Genomic DNA, 23,338 nt, shown 5'->3' with positions numbered 1-23,338 from the left:
TTATGAGGAGAAATTTCCGAAAAACGTCCCATTTCTTCAGCCGTCGTAACGCTTTTATTGTCGGCAGCTTTCTTAAAACCACCTGCAGCTTCCATTCGGCGTTACATAAGTTTAAAGACCACGGTCCACGGGCGGCCTGGGATTTGATCCCACTGGTGTTCAGGTGCTGGAGACGTGGGCGTTCACTTTTTATTGTTCGGTGAAGTAGACGTGCTTCATTTTCTCCCCGTTGCCTTTTTTTGAGGTTCAGATTTAAAAGCATTTGATAGCCTGTTGTTTCATTGTGAGCTGTATTTTTTTGTGAATAACCTTTTTTTGTTGTTGTTATTATAATTTTTTTGTGTTTCTCCACATGCCTCTCAGTTTCAGGGCTTCTCACTCGCTAATGCTAACAACAGTTTTGGCCGCCACCAGCTGCACGGCACAGAACCGAGTAATGATCGGTTTACCCCGAAAGCATGCGTGTACAGAGAGTTGCACTAAAATTAACAGACTGTACGGTCTATTTAAAGTACCCCCCCCCCTCAAAAAGGACTTTTCCTTCCTGCTGCTTTGGAGGGGGGTGGGTGGGTAGAGAGAGAGAGAGAGAGGGGGGGTGCTGTTGGCGTAATCTCCCCCGTGCAGCTGAGGAGAGCAGACTGCAGAGGAAATGGCTCCACGAACATGCGCTATTCATCACGTTTTTATAAGTGTCGGCCCTGAATGGATGATCAGCCTGGAAGGCTACGGTGATACGACTTCCCCTCATCGATCTGCGTCTTCGCTGCCGATAAAGTGGCGTTTGACGCTCACAGAAACACTCCAGCTTCCTCATTGCTTCCTTTGACGCCACAATACTCTGAGCTCCATGTAGTGAGCACAGCTCTTGAAATTCATTAAATATTCAACTTCAACGGTACACGGTGCCAAAAGCGTCTTCTTATTTGGCGTGCAGGTAAACGTAACCCCTCTCGCATGCACGCACGCGATATACTGATCGTATACTGTAATGTCTGTCCAGTGTGGAATCACCAGTTTAATCAACAGCAAAGACGCATCATAGAGGAAGTAGTAGTAGTAGTAGTAGTAGGAATCAGCTTTGAGTCACAAATGACAGGCTGGAATAAAAAAAAAGACTATAAATATCTAAATAAAGTTTGAAAATGAATGTTGCTATGTCTTAAGTGAACATAATATGATGTAACATAATATAAATGTAATAAGGACAAGTTAAAAGCGATTGGATAGACTATGGTGTGGAATTCAAGACAACCGGAGGCAATAAATCTAGTTGTACCAACCTTCCGTTGCCACCAATTAAAAGATTACTTTGAAGACCTTGACATTGTCCTTACCAACTATAAATCCATATATTTTATTGTGACACACAGGAAGTCGATTCATGCCAGTGCTGTTGTTTTTCTTTGGATCGTAAACTGCCGACTCGACACTTTCGTTCTCCGGTGTGCTTTCAGCTCCGTGTTGTTAACGTCTGAGTCGTCGTCGTTAAGGCTGAAACTAGTATTCAACTACTTTCGTTAAAGAAAGGAGTAAAACAAAATGTAGCTCTTCACTTCAGTACGTTAGCAAAGTATTAGTCCGTCATTACATCCCTCCTGATTCAGCTTAGAACTTTTATATCCAGAAACGGGACCACTCTAGAGAAAGATGACACGTTCGTTGTCACACAATACACACAGAATAACTATTTTCCTTCAAAAAAAAAAAAGTCCCATCGAGACGGTGATTTGTCTTTGAAAAATGTCTGAACCGGCTCGCAAGCATCTTCTGGAGTCTAGTCATGTGCGTGAACGAGAGCGTCTGGGACCGCGTGATGTTTCGTCAACACGCAGGGTGGGGACGAGTCCGACTGGTTCCAGGGTTTGGAGAGGCCCCCGGGACGTCCGTCACTGGGCGGCGGTTCACGCTGAGCTAATGATTATCTCATTCCTGAGCTCCCTCTGTCTCACAATCAGCATTTCCTCCCTCTCTCACAGAACATTATGCGTTGAAAGGGGAAACGGGGGGGGGGGGGGGAGAAAGCTGCACACAGGCGGATATTCAAAAGGAAAGTAACGCCAGCTCTCCAGTGTCGAGGTTGTTGTTTGGGGCCTTCTGGTTCTCCACCAGCACTTTGGTTCCTTGTTCCTCCGAATGACTTTAGGGTCATTCTCCTCTCGCCGTGTCCTCTGAGCTCGAATTTATCCTGGGAGCTGCTAACTGTGCTACAGTGGGATCTCCATTTAGACTCCGTCGTCCACTGAGGACTCCATATCTGTGTCTCTGAGTCCAACACACATACACACACAGGCGTAGAGACTCCGCCTGGTGTGTGTGTGTGTTCAGACTATTTAGTTCATCTCGTTTTCAGTGTGTCCCTTCCTGTACGCCATTGTATTCAGGCTTGTAGGAACAAAACAGGCAAATGTCACCTGTCCAACAGGTTTCTCTCTCTCTCTCTCTCTCTCTCTGTGTGTGTGTGTGTGTGTGTGTGTGTGTGTGTGTGTGTGTGTGTGTGTGTGTGTGTGTGTGTGTGTGTGTGTGTGTGTGTGTGTGTGTGTGTGTGTGTGTGTGTGTGTGTGTGTGTGTGTGTGTGTGTGTGTGTGTGTGTAAGGCATGCGTTTATGTAATGAAGGTTGGAATGTGAAGCATTGCCGGCGCTCACCTCTTCCTCTCCACGACAATACACTTGGTTGCTCCTTCACTTTGATTGTGTGAAGAGTTTTGTTTCCATGCCCTGATTGCAGATAAACAGTCGAAACAAATGTGGCGTCTATTTTCCGCTAAACCTCGACTCATCAAGAGGCATTTTATTCGCCGTCTCGATAACAAAGCTGTTAACATTGTGCTGACTTGAAATATGAAAAACCCAGATTGCACCGTGGCCGTATGTCATACGGCTAAAGTGTACAACTGCATATTTTAAAATGTTTGAAAATAACTCATATGGATTTATTTTTGATATATAAATAAATGTCTCTGTGGATGTTTATGACACCTTGTATGTGACATCTATTGTCCAAGATATTCTCTTGGACAATAGATGAAGTTTCAGCGCATCAATCAGGGACTTTGCAGAACAATAGATACCAAAGCAAAGAGGAGTTACGGTTATTATATTAAACCAAAGTGTCTAAGCATTGTCATGCATTTGCAAATTCCAGAGACACTGTTAAAAAACACGACTGAGAAATAGATCTCATGCTTATCACAATTATTACTTTCCTTTAATCATATATTCTTTTAACTTTAGAAAATGATGCATTGAAGACCTGCAGAAGTCACTGAATATTATCAACTCCCAGATGAAGGGGCATTTGTGATTCTGCATTTAATGGTTGTGCCGTATGTTTGGTGGCAATGTGGAGTCACTTCAACAGTGACTCGGTTCACCATGTTCTGACGCTAAATACTCAATGTTTTCATTATTTACCTTAAACAAAAATGTAAGATAACCCAAATATATGTTGTACTCTTACATTGCTTCATGCTGTGGGAAAACATGATAATATTTGACTCTCTATCGACATCCTCGAGACCAAAACAATGAATTAACCGAAGAAGGAATGAGTGGATTAACCAAGAATGACAAGATTAATGGAAACTTGGAAAAACACTAAAGATGCACTTTGTCAGGTACCTCTTGGGTTCATCAATCTGCGTCTAATTAACTGACAAAGCAATCACTGAAGTCACTTTTCAATCCAAACAAAAGTCAAATATTCCCCAGCCTCTCATGGTAAACTGGTTTCATTGGGGGGATTTGTGTGGCTCCATTAGATCCCCGTGATGATTTAGTTGCTGGAATATTTTCTGGATTTAATAAAGGTGACTCATTCACTGCGGCCCTGCAGCTTATCGCTGTATCACGTGTTTACTACCATCCTCATTGCCACAGTTTGCGGTGACGTCGCTCAGTCTCTGACATCCAGAGGTTGCGTGTGAGATCATCTGATAGGCTGGAGCCGTCGCCTCGGGAGGCTTACGAGTAGGTTTGCTTCGAATATCTTCGACAGGCATCACATAAGTACAATCACCTTTTTAAGAACAGTGACGGACAGATGCAGTCCGTCTTTAACATTGCACAAAGAAGACGGATTAAAAATCAAAATGTCATTACAAAGTGCCTTCAAAACATTAGGGAGCAGGTGAAATGTAATAATTGGTAGCAAAAAAGTAGAGTGTTTTTTTTTCTTTTATCAAGGTGGGTAAGGAGCTTGTCCAATCTCTGATCAGGTCTTTCTCACAAAGAATTGCTTCTCGCTGATTGTATTCACCTTGTGATATATTTAGGGTTCAATACTGTCCTCATAGTTCAAGAAATCCCGTAAATTCCAGACTATGAGCGGCTACTTTTTTTCCAGACACTTTGAACCCTGCCGCTTAAACAATGATGATACTAATTGATGGATTTTTACGGTCTCAAGAGCTTCATGCCTCCAATACAAGAGCGATGCGTTCAGGTACATCACGTAGCTCCATACTTTCTTTTTTTGTTTTCTAATTTGGTGGGTACAGCTAATATTCAGGTGTGCTCAATAGTCCGGAAATTACGATAAATCTCAAATCTACTTCTCGTTGTCCAGCACAACAACGATAACATTGTGATTTGAACTCTTTAAATAGATTTTGATCCAATATTCTAAAGGGGGGAAATCAAGGAAAAGCTGGATTTGGAGCAATTAACTTTGGTTTTTGGACCAACAAGACCATGTGAAAGTGTTGAAAAGCTACATAATATGACTCATTTTAAGCTTTAGAAATGGACGATTATATGGGAATTGACAATTGGATGAAAAACTGATTTATTCACCACAACAGAGGAAGACTCAGAACCCAAGTTATGTTAATTTGGTCAATATTGTGTGACGTTCTCATACTTTGTGCGTTGTTCATAAAAACAGTGCAGGTCGCACCCTTAAGCCTCAAAGTCACATTTCCCCTTTAAATTCACATTTCATGCTGTAGGAAGACATAACTGCACGTTGTGTCGGTTTACACGGTCGGCTGCGTCCACATGTCGGTCTCTGGGTGTTTCTCACCAGATGTCTCCACAGTTTGTGTGCAAACAGAAGCTGTATGTAAACACGAGTCGCTCTGTCCTCTTCCTCTCCCAGGACCAGAACGACGTCATCGACAAGCACACGCAGTCGGGCCTCGACCTGGTGGAGCGTTACATAAAGTTTGTGAAGGAGCGGACGGAAATAGAGCAGAGCTACGCCAAGCAGCTCAGGTGGCTCCCGTCATTCCTTTCTGCACGATTGTTTGTTTTTGAACTAGATGCTGGAGTCTATTTATTCACTGCTTTTTTTTTTTTTTTTTTTTTTAAACAGGAGTCTTACAAAGAAATATGCCAAACGAGGAAGCAAAGAAGAACAAGAATGCAGGTGAATTTCCCTATTTTTGCAAATGGTATGAATGAATTTTCGCAAACCTCTGGGTGTTTTTCTTCGAGGAGCTTTACAGGCTTTGTGAATTTCTTTTGGTGGCTCTTATGTTAATGAATTGATGTTGAGGATCTTCCAGGTTTCTGACTCGTATCCGTGCAGCTTCTTTCGTGATACAGTGCATCTCAGCTGGGATCTCAAAACGAGAAACTTTCTTTAATCGAGATTAGACCCATAAAACACCCATTTGATATAGTAATTTAATACTTTTGTATATCTGTGTCTTTATTTAATTTTATTTATTTTTATTTCTAATTTAATTTATTATTAAATTTTTATTTCTAATTTAATTTGTTATTTTAATTAATTTAACATGTTCAGTACGAGGTTTAAAATATACATTATTCAAATTACAAAAAAAACAAAACACACCATCTGTATATAAGTATAATGCAATGAGAATTCAGGAGGAAAACTGTCCTTTTATTTACATTTTACTTGTTAGGAATACATGTGTATGGCCTTAGATATACTTAAGTGGGACCAGTTGACTGCAGGGGGGTAATGCAGTAACAATAATAGAGTACAAATTACTGGCTGGTTTTATCTTGTGTCTAATTAAAGACACAAAAAAAAGACGTTATCAGGCTTCAGTGGATTTCTTCCGCCGATTCCTTTTGAAACCAAGAAAGGTCTTTAACAAGCACATGTTAGTTAAATGATGTAACCCTGCATGTCTCTGGAAAAAACATCAGCATCCCTCCTTCGTGTCTGCTCCCCGAAGAGGACGTGGAAACAAGCCCGCCAGATTGCTTCAGCATGCTAGCATTTGGGGGTTACATTAGAGCAGATAAAACGGGGTTTCAGCCATCGCTTGGCTCTTGTCGCTGGATCTCTGCGTATTATTGCTCCACAGACGGCACCTCGGCGCGTTGCGAAACAACGACTTGCAGGGGCCCGTTTGACCGTTCTCAGCTGTGACTGGGAGGGGTTTTACTCAACGTTCGTCCGTTGTATGTTCAGTTTCCAGCCCCCACCCCCCACCCCCCTTCTTTTTTTAACTCCTTTAACTTTCTTGGTGCAGATTCAGCAATCACGCGTCGTTCCAGGACATCCTGAACGAGCTGAACGATTACGCCGGGCAGCGGGAGCTCATCGCTGAGAACATGATGACCGGAATCTGTGTGGAGCTCACCAAGTTCCTGCAGGACCTCAAGCAAGAACGCAAAACAGTGAGAGAGGGAGGAGTTCGGTGGGGGGGGGTGGGGGGGTGGGAGGGGGTTTAGATGGGCTGTGGTTCGTCATCTTAAAATGTCAACTCTTCCCTCCCCAGCACCTGTCGGACGCCAAGAAGGCCCAGCAGAATTTAGAAGGCAGCTTTAAGCATCTAGAAAGTGTAAGTCCTTCACTTTCTTGTTTGGAAAACTCAACTTTGTTTTACAGTTTTTTTGTTTGTTTGGTTTTTTTTTTTTTTACGTTGGTTGAAATATGTTTCAAGGCAAATAATTCATATCGGGTTTCTATTCATCCAAAGAAATCATCTAATCATGGTTTGAAGGTTGTTAATAGATTGAAATAAGCTCTGGGTGTTGACATTAACGGCACATTTGAATAATGGACCTCTCACTTCTTGTTTTTCATTCCTGTTTTTACAGATGTTACAGAATGTCACTTTAATGATAGTTTGCTTTTATTCTGTAAACGAGAGACAGTTTCATGAATAATGCATCACTTTACTGTAATGTTATTGCTTTTAGCCGTAACTGTTATGAAACTGAATCAGAATAACTGAAGCTTGTTCTTGACGTGCAACTTTTGATACGGCAGTAGACTCTGTGAATTAGCTTCAGCTAAACTCTCTTAACAGTTGCTATTTCACTAATCTCCTCTTGCTGGAGGAGCATCTCCCTAATCCCGAATTGACTCTAGATTATGCTTCACTTAAAGCAACATTTAACATTCAGCTTGTACCTCCTGTAACGTGAGCCCAACTTTGACACTTAAGTGAACCTAAATATTAAATTAGTCATTGTCGGCTACGAGCACAATATGAAGACATCTGAACTACATTTCAAATAGCCAACTAGTAACTGTAATCAAATCCTGAGATTCACCAAAAGTAAAAAGGTAAAGCTCAGTGGACACTTCATGTAAATGTACTCGTTTTACTGTGTTACCCAAATGTGTACCTTAAACAAGTCGTGTCCTCAACGTATGCAAAGGTGAAAAAAACTTTAAATGGTAAATCACTGCTTCCTTTCAGGCTGTTAAAACACACGGCGACGGGTCAGAAGGTAACCTGTGTGTCTCCTAACTGGTTACAAGTCGTAGAAATTGCTCGGCGATTAAAATTGTGTCTGTTAGTCTGTTATTGGTACGTTCTCACAGTTTCAATGCTCAAGTAGTTTCCATGAAGCTGGTGGAGAAGAAGCAATAAGACAAAATGATGTTTCACAGTCTTGCAACTCTACGTTTTTTGGAACTTGGTGTCGACTATCTCTTGCCTAAGCTGTGTATTGCCTTAATACTTTACATCGACTTGAACTACAAAGATCAGCAACAATGGAAACTGGAACCCCATTGACCTCAATGTTCTGTAGAACAATTGTATTATTTGTCATTTATATAAAGTAGGACTTCAACACACGGACCAGATGTGTATCATCAGGTTTCACTGGTTTTCATTGAATTTGTGACCACTTTACAATAGTTAACTTTTTTTTTTCTTTTTCAAATCACTGTTAATTTTTAACTTTGTGAACTTCGACACTTGCGTTCAGTGGCTGTAGGAAGAATGTATAATAAACACAGTAACTCTTAACTTTTTTCCCCAAGTGTGCCCAAGGTGTTAAAGCAAATAAAAAAAGTATAATAATAATCTTGAATTTCTTTGCATGTTTAGTTCCTTCACTCCCTGTGTCGGTGATTGGTAACGCCACTAATACTCGGACTAGCATTAAAAGTGTGTTTTGTGCCTTGCAGACAAAGAAGCGCTTCGCTAAGGAGTGGGCAGAGGCGGAAAAAGCCACACAACAAGCAGAGAAAACAGAAAATGACCTCAATGCCACCAAACTCGACGTGGAGAAAGTACACAAACATATTAACACTTCACTTCCACAACTGAGAGCACTTTTTTTTTGTTGTTGTTTAAAGAATGTTCTCAATCCCCAAAAAGTAGTCCTTGAACTCATCGTCTGTATCTCTCACTCTTCTTCCTCCTCCTCCGCTCTGCACCTCTTCCCACATTCCCCTCCACTTTGCATTTCATTTTGCATCCCTTCAATTACGTCTTCCTCCTGCATCCTGTCATATTCCCCGCTCTCTCTCTTTCTTTTTTCCCTCCTTCCATTCGTCCTTCGCTCTGAAGGCCAAGCAGCATGCCCATGCTCGCACGCACACGGCGGAGGAGTGCAGGAACGACTACGCAGCCGTGCTGCAGAAATTCAACAAGGAGCAGAACTTCCACTACTACACCGAGATACCACAGATCTTCAATGTGAGATTCTCGGAAACACACACACACACACACACACACACACACACACACACACACACACACACACACACACACACACACACACATATATAAACTCATATAAACCAGTGCGACTGCGATCAAAGCAGGCTGTCGCACTCGCGTGTGTGTGTGTGTGTGTCGAACAGAAGCTGCAGGACATGGACGAGCGCCGGATCAGGCGGCTAGCGGGGGGCTACTGCCAGTTCTCGGACATCGAGAAGAACGTGCTGCCCATCATCTCCAAGTGTCTGGAGGGAATCTCTACGGCAGGAGGCAAGATAAATGAGAAGCAGGCAAGTGGGGCTTGTTTGTGGCGTTTTGTCAGTCACTTCTGCTTTAGCGTCGCGTCGCCTCTGATCTGACTCGGTCTCTCGAGCGACGCTCAACTCTGTTCTCGTGTCTGGAGGCCTCATGAAAGAGACGTCGGATTGACTTTTGAGCCTGTGTGTTGTGTAATGCCAGCAGAGCAGGCATGTCACACATTCAGGATGTGCAAAGTCAGTTATACTGTTTGAAGTTGATACGCAACAAGATTCACTGTTTTACACTATTTTACAAGAATCAGAAAGAAGAGCATTTAGTGTCAAAACACTCCAATAAAAGCTTTCTTGCATTGATGTGTCTGAAAATGTTGGTATTTTACAGCCTGTAGGCCACATACCAACTATTTACCACAACAACAGAATCTAATTAAAATTAGTGCACATGGTGCACACAATACAGCTGCTACACTTCTTATTGTAATGCACATAGTTCATGTGTGAGCGCTCACGATTGTTGCCGCGGAGACGGGATTACCGTCGGAGGAAAAGGCCGCGTGCGTTTAGTTCATGTGGAATGAGTGGTCGCGTTCAAGGGCGAAAGTTCTCACTGGTATTATTACAAAGTACGGAGCCCCCGAAGGGACATGGAGAAAGGGGGAAAAAAAGAAGAGGGAAAAAAAAAATTTCTGGGGAAAGGACATGCAAAAGCACGTCCTTTCGCTAAGCACTGCTTGAATGTCTTTATATTTTAGGGCCGATTTCAAAATAAAACTCAATAAAACTCTCGTACGGGTGGGCGTCCTCCATTAGCTTTAGCTTCTCTCAACAACAGTGGGGTGTACGGTGTCTCTGAAAGGACAAACTTAGTCAATCACATACACGATGTGCATATATAACAATATAGTTTTGCGAGATAGTGAGTTTTCTTTTTTCCCTCTTTTTTTTTTATTTTCTCCTTGTCCCTTCAGGGGCACAAAGAAACGTGCAGAGAAATACAAGTTTTGACTGCTGCAGAGCAACAACAGTACCTCGTCCAAAACACGTACCAGCCTGCGTTTCATCGATGGATGAACATCAAGTAGAATTGAGTTCAGCCGGTGACTCGTCCCTCTCCGGCAGGCCTCATTTGGCATGTGGCCCCTCGGGAAATTAATTGCCCACCCTGCCTCACATCCCCGATAAACCTGCAAATATGTCTTCATTTTATATTATTAAAGGAATAGTTAGACTCTTAGCAAATGCATTTAGTGGCATCAAATCATCAGTTTTTAATGAAGCCGTCATCATGCAAGTTGATCTCGTGTCTTTGACCGGCAGTCTGTTATTAATCATTCTGCGTTTGTTTCTTATTGTTGTGAATGCGTCTCCCTGCAGGACTCGTCACTGCTCATAGAGCAGCACAAGTCTGGCTTCGAGCGGCCCGGAGACGTGGACTTTGAGGACTACACCCAGGGAATCAAACCGGCAACCTCGGAGTCGAGCCTCAACCCACCGAAAGTGCGCGCAAAGCTCTGGCCTTTCAGCAAGAAACACAAGGTGAACTCGCCTCACTTCATTTTCGGTTTGCGCGAAAAAGTAAAACCAACACTGAGATTTCGGAGCCTCTCCCCTTTTTTTTTTCTTTTTTTTTTTTTCTGTCTCTGCCGCTCGTTCTTCTGCTAACCTGAAAATCCTCCCCGTCCTGTTTCCAGATTAATAGGAGAAGCTAAAATTATCCTCTCCTTTTCTATTTTGTGTAACTGTGTCAGACTGAGTGGCATCTAGCATCGAGTCTGCAAATTGCAAGCAGCACAATAACACTAATTCATCAGCCCTGCTTGGGTTATGTGGAACAACGGTCCTCACTGAGCTCATAAAAGCAAAAAAAAGTGTGTTTGTGCTGGATGTGTGCAGAAATATAGCAACGCACTGAGCTCTGGAAGACGGCCTGCTCAGTGTTATTTTCTGAAATGCCGCTTGTTTGGGTTATGCGACATGCGCAGCCATTACTGGAAAATAAATGGGAAGCACTAATCTATTGACCAACTGATGATAATCCAGCATGCGGGAGCATTTCGTTTCAAAACGCTAAGCTTCTTAATTATATGAATATTTTTAACATCATTGAACAAAGGCCTTGATTGCTACAAGTCCCAACATATCCTGTAATCAGGGGGATTCACTTTCCCACGAATGTCTCGGACCGGGATGTGGTTGACTCTGCTTATGAGCCGTTGTGATCGCAGCTTGTATCAAATGAGAGGATGATTTCCTGTGTGGGACACGGGGCTTCATGCACAGCAATGTCGTGCTGGAGTTTTAAATGGCAATATCCTCTAAATGAAGTATGGCTGGGGAAACTTGTGTGAGCGTTAAAGAAATAAAGGCAGATTGACTGTATATATAGTATTTGCCAGCACTCACACCTCGACATACAGCTTGGAGAAATATAAATATTCTTTCCACATTTTGTCACATTAAAATGTAAATTCTTTTTGTTGGGATTTTTTTGTTTGTTTGTTTTGGAAGCCAATTTATATTCATTATTTGTTTGATACATATAATCAGCGAGAACACACAGATACACACAAATATCTACAAGCGAAATAAATATTGATAAATTGAATGGGATATTTAAGTATTTCTATAACATATGAACATCTTCGTAAAATGAATAAAGTCATAATTTAAGAAAATCTGGTAAAATAGCTTCTATCTTGGTCTTTTTTTTGACTCAGGTCATTTTATCTATCCTAAATGACAAGAAAATATCTTTAAATATGAAATGTTTCACTTTTGACGCAGCGTTTTTGGTTTGTTTTTTTTTTGTTTGTTTTTTTTAATCTAAAACATTTATAGGAGAAACTTTTTACTATTTTAAAAATTTAATATCTTTTTTAAATCAGTAAATCTCAGGACAAGTCTGTGAATAAACTTATTTTTCTCAGACATTTACTAAAAAAAAATCACTCTGAAAGTAGTAAAGGATATATACGTTGGAGACGCATATATCCTTTACACGTTTGCCTAGATGGAATCATTGGTGAAGTCAGTTTGTGTGAGGAACTCATTGTTTGCTTTTGCTCTTTTTTTGTTTTGTTTTGTTTTTTCTTAATAGAAATAAATGTACAAGTCAGCAGAAATAGCACATTTATCTTTTGTGCGTGGAATCATGGCCAGTTGAATCCATATGAACCGGTCCTGTTGACCTTCTATAGGACCTGATGCTCACTCGACTCATCAACGACGCACAAATACAAACACACACATTCCAGTCATGTCTCAGCCCTCCACCTCGTCGCCCCGAGGGGCAGTTCTGATTCCTGTGTGCTGCGCCGACTTGCCCCAGACACACACATTGCTCCACGTCCTCCTCCTCATCTGTTATTACTGAAATCTCTCCCTCTCTGTCTCTCTCTCTCTCTCTGTCTCTCTCTCTCTCTCTCTCTCTCTGTCGCCCCCTTGTTGTTTCCTCCCCCTCATCATCACTCCGCCCCTCCGTCCACATTTAACTGGTGACCGTTGAAGTGTGTTCTACTGTGGCGTGTTTGTCATGAGCCTGTCTAACACGCCGTCTTCATCTTTCTGTGTCCAGATCACTCATGTGGAAAAGCACGCGGTAATACTCCACGTTACATCTTTTTGGGGAATGTGGTGCTGGATGGTTTTCAAGGGGAAATGCTGTTTGAAGAGTAACTCCACTCTAGATTAAGCTGCACTGACGTCTGTGGTTGAGATGCAACAGGTTTTATGCATTTAGAAACTTCCACAATTTTAACCGAAATGGACTTGTGAAGTTTATATGCAGCATGAAGAGCAGCTTTTCCACAGATGTCATTTATCTAGGTGTAGTTACTCTTTAATTAAACTGAATCATGAAGGCAAAATCAAAGTGGTTTTTTTTGGTGCAGGTTAATCGATTGTCTCTTCTGCGACTAAATTAAGTTGACATATCCTCTATATGTTTATATGTAGTTTGCAAGCCATATTTTATGTTATGTATTTTGTTTCACATGTCAATTTCTCTCCATATATATATATATATATATATATAACAAATCCAGGTAAACCAGCAATCTGTCCACTTTTAGTGTAACTTTCTATTTCCTTCTAAGCACTTTTGTTTTGTGTGTTTCCCTGCCGAGCTTCTTGAGAACTGAAATAACTCGACATTAGTCACCTGCAGAGAACCAAGCGCTGAATAGACGATGGGATGGCATCATTTAGTTAAAACGTTTTGTCAAAACGAATGAGTCAGATTTAAAAATGTGTTTTGTATTTATTTTTCAGTCTTTATTAATGTTTTAGTAGAGTGCAAAGGTTGTTGTTTTAGTGAAATAATCCAAAGCTGGTTAGTTTATGGTGCTTGACAGAAAGGATGAGGTTGGACAGAAGGACAAACTGTCATGTCAACTTGCGCGCTGCTCAAATATCAGCGACGTACGCTCCTGCCGTCTGGACCTGTGCCCAGAGTTTGAACACACTTACCACTTCCTGTTTGCTTTTCCTTCACTTCCTGCTCAAGCGATTTCAGCTGGGTGACGGTGGAGAGATGGAGTAATCCCACATGATGCTTCGTCTTTTAAACTTGACCCACTGGTTACCGTTGAAGTGTTTGTTATAATCCTGTTCTATCTTTCTCTGTCCAGACGACTCACGTGGAAAAGCGTGTGGTAATACTCCTTATTGTTACATTATTGGATCTGGTGTTGGACTGGTTTGCAGGGAAAATACTCTTTAAAGAGCCACTTCACACTGGATGAAGCTGGACTGACCTCTGTGGATGAAATGCATCAATTCTATCCTTTTAGAAACTGCTCATTTCCCCTCGGCGGCATTTAAGAGCACTGCAACAATTACAACAACAACAAAAAATGCATTTTTTCCACAGACATTATTTATCTTGGCGCAGTTGCTCTTTAATTAGCTGCCATGAAGGCAAATCAAGAGCTTTCTCATGGTGCAGGATCTATCATCATCTTTCTAGGGATGTGTCGCAGCTTTTTTTTCCTCTTAAATGAACCAAATAAGCAGCCAGACAGCTATTCAGTACTGTGAAAAAAAGGTTTTTGGCACGTGTCATAAAATGTGGCATCGTAAAGACACTCGACAGTCGAGGTGTTTAATTTGTTTCACGTAACGCAACACAGAGGGAACGAACAGAAGAGACATCGGTATTCAGTGCAGCAACACTTCATGTTGCCCACAGCGTCGGCTCTTCTGTAGTCTGGTTCAGATCACTTTATATGGACTCCGTGATGTTGGGATCACGTTGGCCTCAGCGAGCCCAAATCTTTACTTGTATCTTACTTAATGACAATGGCGATATGATACATATATATATTGATTTCAAACTGATCTGATGGGATTTTGTTTGTTTGTTTGGTTTTTTTTGCTGGAACGGCAGCATTTCTTTCAGACCTGCTTTAAACTTTACACAGTACTGTATAACGTTTCATTTCAGGCTGGATTTCCTTCATTTTTGAACATCGCAACCACAAATCATCTCCAAATGACCTCAAAAGTTGGCTTCAGTGATGTTACTGCAATACTGGGACACATATGGGTTGATATTGGGAGCAACTTAAAAGATCAGCAAACGCAGATCAGATTTTAAGGGCAGCAGTTTCTACTGTTTGCCGTCTGGAGCCCAGAGTTAGAACACACTGACCACTTCCTGTTTGCTTTTCCTTCGCTTCCTGCTCCAACTTGGCCCTCAAGCGATTTCAGCTGGGTGACGGTGGCGTCATCTCACATGTGTCAGAGAGGCTTTCTCTCCGTCTCGCCTGTTTTATCGGTGTGTAAAAGTGTGTTTGTCATAAACCCGTCTCACACTTCATCTTTCTCTGTCCAGACGACTCATGTGGAAAAGCGTGTGGTAATACTCATTATTGTTACATTGTTGGATCTGGTGCTGGACTGGTTTTAAAGGAAAATGCTTCATGAGGAGTGACTGTAGACAAGATATAGCTGCACAAACCTCTGTGGAGAAAATCCATTGATTTCATCCATTTAGAAAATGTGTCAGTGGACATCAGTCATTTATCTCGGTGCAGTTTCTCTTTAATGAACCACCATAAAGTCAAATAAAGGTAATTTTATGGTGCAGGATGCAATATAACATGTTTTCTGGGATGGGTCACAACTAACCTCTTTTTCTGCGATGGTATACTGACTTTTTCCTACTTTTTTAAAACCGTGACACAGAAGGGTCAATGCAACTGCGTAAGCCAGTACCCATCAACAAAAGCCAAAAGACCGCAATGGAAGTTAACCCACAAGTGAAGTGGGATTCCGGGGGACGATATTTTCTGACGGACCATTATAAATTGCACGAGAGTTTAATGAAATGTCAGTAAATCGCTTCTGCTCGACAACTGCGATTACTTACAATCGCCCATTGTGATTGTTTTACTTACGTTTCATTAAAGTCTCCTGGGATTTAAATAGTCCATCAGAAAATGTTGCCCCCCCCGGAAACTAAGCTTGTTTTTCTGACCGCTGCAGCTCACTTCCGTTGTGGCCTTTGCCTTTGCGTTGACCCTTCTGGGCCACAATAAGATCTTCATTTGAGAACAAGCCAGCCTCACAATAGCTGCCGTGTGTCATGTACTACAAACTGCACCCGATATTTGGACAAGGTTGGTGGTTTGAAGTTTTTCTATTCCGATGTTTACCGCTCCGGACACGTCAGACTGTTTTAATATGAGGCGTTCAGAAACATGTATACAGCAATAGAAGTCGCCACTAAAGCAAAGTGGGGTTGTTTTTTTTTTTATGTCTGTCTATGTCTCGGTTGCTCTTCTTTCACTTCCTGCTTCCATAAGCTGTGTTTAGTTCAAGTGAGAGGAAGATCTTGAAAAAACTTAAAAAAAAAAAGGATCCAGTGTTTTCAGCTTCTTTCCCTCTGATGTCTTTTTATTCACGTTGGTTTCAGCCGTCATGTCGTTTATCAAGTCCTGAAAATTCCTACGTTGCCGAATGTAACTTATTGGTTACAAATGCAAATCAAAAGATTTGAATATTGTTTCAGATTGACGGAGGCATTTGCAGTGATTTATGATTTTTCGCATTAAAGTAGATCATGTGGTGATAATTACATGCAAACTTTTGTAAAATTACATGCTAAGAATACTCGTGAAAGTTACAGTTACTCTCAATCTTGTGCTTAAGTTACATTAATGCGCGTACTCGTCAAGAAGGACTTCCTCCTCTGGTTATTTCAGTCAGACCTGCCTAATGACAAGAAGTGAACTGGTTCTTGATCGTGGCGCACACAGCAGAGACGTCGTAATCGTTCCTCTCGTCCGAATGTACCGAGAATCTGGTGCATGAGGTTTTCTGAGAAACACCGTCTTCTCATCCGGTCGGCTTTTTAAATCACTGGCATTACACTGATTAATTATAACTCGTTCAATAATTACACAGTCGCTGGTGTTTTGAGTTTTATAGCTGTAACAGGTTGTGATGCCGCTGCCTCTTCCTGTCCTGTTCAGCGGAGCAGCTGCTGGTGACATTAACGTGCCTCATCGGCTCCAGAAATGTGTTTGCAGAATCTAAATAAACATTATCTGGCCTTTTTATAGGAGCTTCTGTATTTTGGCACTTCATCTGAACTGTTTACTTGCTTCTTCTACTCGGTGTTATTTTATTTATTTATTTTATCCTTTTTTAATTTTAAAACTGGTGTTGTGCCATGTTCTAAAAATCACTTTTCCCCTTTCCTGCGGAAATGATCGCAGTCGATTATGTGACCAGTTGAAATTGCAGGAGCGTGCCACCGTTTGACTTTGCACTAACTGATGTTCTTTCAGCTGAATTAAACCTGTGAATCAGGAAATAATCTGAACCGCAGCTCCACAACACTGCATTATTATGATTACCCGCGCACGAGTAAGATGGGCCTAATTAACAGAGATTAGTACGGCAACGCCAATTTAAAAAAAAAAATTGGGGGGGGGGGGGGGGTTGTAAGTCATAAAATCAAGTTTGTTCTGATGTACCTATAAAGTGTATATACTGCAAGGTACAATCAATTCTTTACTTATCGGCGAGCCGAAAAGGTTGTGGGAAGATTTAATTTTTCCTTTCAAAGACGATCTAAAATTTCCTAAGATGGAGTGGCTTCGGAGCAAAGGGTCTTCCTGTCTTTGTTAGGTGTGTGTGCGTGCGCGTGTGTGTGCGTGCGCGTGTTTGTGAGGTGTTTGTGCAATCTGCACCGGTCCAAACCACTGCACAGCTGAACTGTGGCGCTATTCTCCCAACTGGGCAATTAATGAGGATCATGGGATGTAATGCCTGCCTGAACAGTCACTCACTGTCTGTGTGTGTGTGTGTGTGTGTGTGTGTGTGTGTGTGTGTCGTCTCTTCTCTGGCATCTCGTACGGAGGTCGCTCTACTTGACACCCAGTGTCGGCGCGTCTCTCCGTTTGTCGCGTCGCTTTGACTAACAAGCTGCGTTTGTAGTTTTAACCTGTCATCGTGCTGATGTGTGACAGATGTGTCTTATTAGCGCTGGGAAAACAGACAGAATAAAGGGAGGAGTGACATCTGGAGGGGTTACGGTTTCTTGTCCAAATGGCACTCGGGAGACTCACTGTGTGTGTGTGTGTGTGTGTGTGTGTGTGTGCACGTTTGTGTGTGTGTGTGTAGCCGCCGGCTGCAGAGGATTTCTCTCACCTTCCCCCGGAGCAGAGGAAGAAGAGGCTGCAGGCGAAGATCGATGATATCACCAAAGAGCTGCAGAAGGCGCAAGACCAAAGGTGAATACATCACCAACAATATCACAGAGATCTCTGAGGGTGGAAGAAGAAAAACAAACAAACAAACAAGAAAACCTCTGTGCTTCTCATGTTGGCCGACGAGCAGCTGAGCTGACAGCGAAACCTTTAATGGGCGAGTTAAAAGACTCTGCGTCTCCCAGGTGTTGCTTTGTGTTGCTCTGGATCACATTACACACCTGATTCTTCTCTGTCACTCCTTTATCTTCAAAGTTAAGCAGGAATGAGTGAAATACATCATACCTTTGTGTTTCCGACGACAGTTATTAGTTCTGTGCGGCCCAGTTTCTAAGATCTCCACCAGCCTTTTCACTTTCGCTTTTATTTACATTATTTATATCATTTTATTTTCTCATTTTTTCAACACAAACGGAACGGTTTATCTTGAACGAATGTGGCTGAAGTTAACGGAGCAAGACAGAAATATGAGATGTCTGAAAAAGAAAAGTGAAAGAGGGAGAAAATAAAGGGTAACATTTTGTTGGCAGCTTCATTCCAGTTTGTCCGTTCGTTTGCAGTTTTCATCGTCTACGTCGATTGGTTTTTCAATTGTCTGTCGCGAGCCAGGTTCCAAAAAAAGTGAATTTATTCCACTAATCTTGTGCTTCTTGTAGTCTTAGTTGATACGTTAGTTTTTCCATTATGTAGATTTCTTGTATTATGTCTCAAGTCTCATGTCGGTGGATCCACTTTACCCCAATTCCCTGTTATAACCTTTTTTTCCCCAGCTATTAGTAATATTTTAACCAGATCTCTATCCCCAACACGTATGGCGTTTTCCATTAGGTTACCCAAATAAAGCACCATAAAGTGTCTTAGTACATGTTGCAGTGTTATATCTATAGTTGTCTAAAACATCTATGTCTTCTGGCAATTCCAAAATATGTGCATATCTTGGATATTCTGTATTGGCTGCCTCGTCCACATTCTCTCCATCGTGGGCTGATTTACATTCGAGTGAAACTCTTTAAATGCATCTGCCAAACAATATAATGTCCTCGTCCTTCTGTGCCGCCTCAGTGAAGCACTGGAGAAGATGAAGGGTGTGTACGAGCAGAATCCACAGATGGGGGACCCCTCCAGTCTGGAGCCGCAGATCACGGAGACGACCCAGAACATCGGCCGCCTGAGGGGAGAGCTCACCAAATATGAGGTTAACACACACACACACACATGCACACACAGGAACTGGTGTTTGGGGCTTCTTTTTTTTTTTTTTCTTCTTCTTCTGTAAAAGTTCTGATGCAGTGTATCTGGCTGGTTCATCACAGACGTGGCTGTCTGAAGCAGTGGGAGGAGAGGACTCTGCCAACGCCATCAACAATAACACTCAACATGGGTAAGACGCGCGTTCCCAGAATGACCTGCAGCTGCATCTCCGCTCTGCTTTGTTCACGAGCATAAACATTAATAAAAAGTTATCAAACTCGCGTGTAAAATGGTGCAAAATGGTGTCATCTTCTAGTGAAAGGGGAAACCTTGTAGCAGAATGAGGTTTTCTTAGTTGTCTCTGTCGGGACAGAGATTAAAATTATTATTTTTTTAAACATTGGATAAGGCATCCAGAGGGATTGTTAATGGAGCTGCAGAAGATTCTCGAACATCCATCTTTACAAGATTCAATGACGCAGGACTCCGTACAGAATACATCGACTGTATCGAGCTGCAACGGGAGACACTTCCCATAAAGAATGGAGTCATTAACAGAGTAGACTGGATGTGTATGGAAATACTAAAGCACTAGAAAGTATTCACATTTCATTGATTTAGTCTCAAAACGTTGTGACGCTCCCAAAATCAATCTTTGCTTTGAGGCGAGAGCTCGAGCCACTCCACACTGTCACACAAGCAACTTTAATTCAAACTTGTTTGGAAACGGCAAGAAAAGACAGGAAAAGTTTTTCTTAATGATAAGAGAAGGCAAATTAGATTTTTCAGAACACGAAAACAAAACAAAAAATCACACTTCAAAATGTACGATTGTTGGTTTTTGGATTTTGGGGGGATTTCTGAGTGTTGGAGAAGTGGATCTCTGTCTCAACAGGAAGGACATCTGATATATATTTAAGAACAAAAGAGACATTTTAGATGCTATTTTAGTTTTTGGGAGCAAAAAAAAACTTGAATTGTTCGTTGAGGGTGTTAAAGTAAACTTTGTTTCTGGGGCCATAAAAAGACCAATTGAATCTTGAGTGGGCCAGACCCGTTTTAAAATAGGAATTTTAAACGCGCGTACAAATGTTTCCCCTTTCTTTTAGTGGGAAGACGTAATAATACACGAGACTTGGATTCAATATAGAATAGAATCAAAACACTTTATTAGTCCCTGAAGGAAATTCTTGATGTACTTGATATACGACTAAAACTTCAAATTGTTTAAATTTACAAAAGAAAACTCGTTCACGCTTAAGATGTGAAACACAGTAAAAACTCATGTTCTCACTTCCCAGTGCGTATTTTCTCTTTAAATTGCGGTGCCACTAAAATGTACTGCTACACCGAATAAAACCACAGAACCCCACAAGCTTTTTGTCATTTATACGCTATAAATGACAAAATTGGGTGCAAAGGAGAAATCTCAATTCCCAACATGCCTTCTTTCTTGTAATTTTTTTTAAAGGCGTCAGTGTTTCTTCGGTAAAATGTAGCTTTGGAACTGAATGTGCGGATTATTAAAAACACTATGATGTCAAACCACGAGTGCCAAAAATAACACACATATTCTGTTGCTTTTGCTTCCTTATTGAATATTGGTCAAAACATCTTTGATTATAAACATGAGAGGAAACTGCGGTCCAGTTTGAGGAAAACATTTGTCACAGTTGACAGACAAACGCATATTTTTTGCTCAACTTTTATGAGGTTTCAGCCCCGCAAGGCATCTTTCACGTACTTTAATAATATATATTTATTTTTTTATTTTTTTTTTTTGTTAAATTTGAAGCTGTAATAAATACAAAGTCTGACTGTCTTGCCTGAATGTCCAGAGTTGGGGCGGTGGAGCCGTCTCACAACATCTACACGGACTTCGACGACGAATTTGACGACGTAGAAAACCCCATTGGCCAGTGTACCGCCCTGTACACCTTTGAAGGTACGACCGGACGCTCCGGCGACTCGTTGGCACTCGCACACCGCCTCCAGACTTCCTCTGCATCTCTCGCCCCGTTGCAGGAAACAGCGAGGGCACCATTTCCATCACGGAGGGAGAGCAGCTGAGCGTCATGGAGGAGGACAAAGGAGACGGGTGGATGAGAGTCCTGAAATCCAACGGCGACGAGGGCTACATACCATCTTCCTATGTCAAGTCTTAGCTGGCGTCCCGGGAGCCCCCGGCGACAGAAGTTGAGAGCGCAAAGGTGAACGCAAAGTCATCCGAGATAATTGGAGCGGTTCTCGGCATCTTTTATCTCGGCCGCCGCCGCCAACGACGCGCGAGTAGAGATGAAAGTGAGTGATTATAAAAGCTTGTTATCGAGGCTGATTGCAATATCGCGCACTCCTCGTCTCCGCTCGCCGTGGCGGGAGATGCCGTCTCTTTAAGTGCAGACTGTCAGTCCTCACGGATCTTTTATAGATATCAGCTCTTTTAAAATTTTACCAAAAAAAAAACACACAAAAAAAAAACCACACAAAACTTTTGAATGTATTCCTGAAACTTTTTTGTCACGATGTTGAGTGACGACTCCTCTAACATATCCAGCATTGTAGTTCCCCGATGCTACAGTATATTTATCGCGACGCCTTTATCTGCACACACCTGGTGAACTCTTTCCTCTCTGCTCAGACCCCCCCCCTCCTTCCTGACAGGATAATGTGAGTTTCTTTTTTTTTTTTTTTTTAAATCGTGGTGATGTTTTATGACTTTTAAACTGGATGAAAACCACTACCCTATACGCAGTGCGCACACAATGCATCTCTCGGTGGATGGTGACGATAACGAGTGGCCTCCCGTCTGTCTGGAACTGGTGTTCAGTCGCCGTTATGAGGAGTGAGACACGAAGGGACGTCTCCGTCTTGTGTTTCCCTTCGTCTCATAAAGTCTCAGTGGACGCGTGGAAAATGTCCCGGTGAGTGCAGGGAATGGTTTCGCTTGCCTCATGTTTATAGAACAAACTGGTGTAAAAACTAAAATCCCTCGGCATCCCGGTTCATTTTCAACAAAATGTGTTCCAATTTTTAAAACTCCTTGTGTACCACAGGTCTATAAAGACCTTCAAAGAATTCGCCTCATAATTTAAGGTATTCAAGTATGTTTTTTTACCGTTTTAGTTTAATCAGTGTTCTTTTTTTTTTTTTTTTTTAAAGAATCCAATTCTGTTTTACAAAGTCCTTGTCAGGCCTAAAATAAATCTAGCTGTAGTTTATTCGTCAGTCTGTTTTTTTTTTTTATAGAGAACTGGTGTAGATTAAAGAGTGAAGTCAAGTTTGAAATCTGAGTCATATGTTCCTGTATCCTTCTTTAGCTTTAACAGTTTAAAAGGGAGATTTTTCCATTTTCATTATTTTTCATTCAAGAGGATGTGAAAAGACTTTATTATCAATTTCAAGCTGTATTCATCAAACCCCATCATCCATCTGAGCGTCTCCTCATGGCGGCGACTCCTGTTCAGACAGACTGGACACAATGTGAACCTATTATCTATATTCATTATGTCACAGCTTCTCTGGCGCCTAAAAAGGTTTGAAAGGAAACTTTCTCTGCAATATATTTTGTGAATTTCAGGCTAAACTAAAGGAAAAGCACAATTGCAAACCAGAGCAAAGAGGTTTTCTTTTTTATTATTATTTGTTTTTCTTCTAAAGAGCATCTGTGAATCGCTCGTGTCTGAGGTTGCAGAATTTGTGCACTGGTTTTTCTGGAATCTGATGATTCAGATCTGGACTCTTTTATCTTTGGATTTCTGACTTTGCACAGAAGTGGCGGCTGGAGTGGGTTCGGATGATCAACGGTTTCCTATATAAGCCTCCTTCATATCTTATTTGGCATAGCTTGTTACTCTGGTCATCTGAATCTTTCTAAACCCCTCTGAAACCATTTTTCAAAACCTTTCGTCATTATTCTCACTTGAGATCCCCTCGGTGGCTCGATGGCACCAGAATCAATTTCAAAGAGAGTTTTGGACCACTGCCAGGAATGATCAGGCGCTTCTTAAATCTGCATATCCTTCTGGGATTGAGCCACGTAAAGGTTTACTCGTCTGCTCTTTTTTTCCTATACCACTTTGTCCTGCACTAAATGTTATCTTAACATTTAAAGGGTTTTTTTTTTTTTATTGTATGATACATTTTTTAAGAAAATGTTTGTATTTACATGCATCATAAAGTATAAAAGGAAAAAAAAAAAAACCTTGTCTCTTTTTTTGGTTTTTCTTTACAAATGTTCTTCATAAACAATACAATGCAGAAGCTGATGGACAAAGTTGACGTGTC

At 41.5% G+C, this 23,338-nt stretch overlaps 1 protein-coding gene across 2 annotated transcripts in view; it reads left to right on the top strand.

The window, feature by feature from the left end:
• trip10b (thyroid hormone receptor interactor 10b) overlaps nt 1-23,319 on the top strand; it is a 28,360-nt gene extending 5,041 nt beyond the window's left edge. Inside the window, exons 2-16 of one of the 2 annotated variants that reach the window (XM_080520010.1) lie at nt 5,097-5,212; nt 5,313-5,366; nt 6,451-6,598; nt 6,700-6,762; nt 8,349-8,453; nt 8,734-8,862; nt 9,030-9,176; nt 10,521-10,682; nt 12,721-12,744; nt 13,775-13,798; nt 17,778-17,887; nt 18,926-19,058; nt 19,177-19,244; nt 20,893-20,999; nt 21,080-23,319. In XM_080520010.1, coding sequence (XP_080376136.1) covers nt 5,097-5,212; nt 5,313-5,366; nt 6,451-6,598; nt 6,700-6,762; nt 8,349-8,453; nt 8,734-8,862; nt 9,030-9,176; nt 10,521-10,682; nt 12,721-12,744; nt 13,775-13,798; nt 17,778-17,887; nt 18,926-19,058; nt 19,177-19,244; nt 20,893-20,999; nt 21,080-21,219 — 1,530 coding nt within the window. In that variant the 3' untranslated portion in view covers nt 21,220-23,319. The remainder of the gene's footprint in view (nt 1-5,096; nt 5,213-5,312; nt 5,367-6,450; nt 6,599-6,699; nt 6,763-8,348; nt 8,454-8,733; nt 8,863-9,029; nt 9,177-10,520; nt 10,683-12,720; nt 12,745-13,774; nt 13,799-17,777; nt 17,888-18,925; nt 19,059-19,176; nt 19,245-20,892; nt 21,000-21,079) is intronic. The other variant, XM_080520011.1, reaches the window with a different exon arrangement.
• The last annotated feature ends 19 nt before the right edge of the window (nt 23,320-23,338 follow it).

The sequence above is a fragment of the Blennius ocellaris genome (genome assembly GCF_963422515.1).
Source record: "Blennius ocellaris genome assembly, chromosome: 3".
In the NCBI taxonomy this organism is placed as follows: Eukaryota; Metazoa; Chordata; class Actinopteri; order Blenniiformes; family Blenniidae; genus Blennius; species Blennius ocellaris.
Note: the sequence above shows the minus strand (reverse complement) of the source record. Positions and strands in the feature narration are given on the sequence as shown.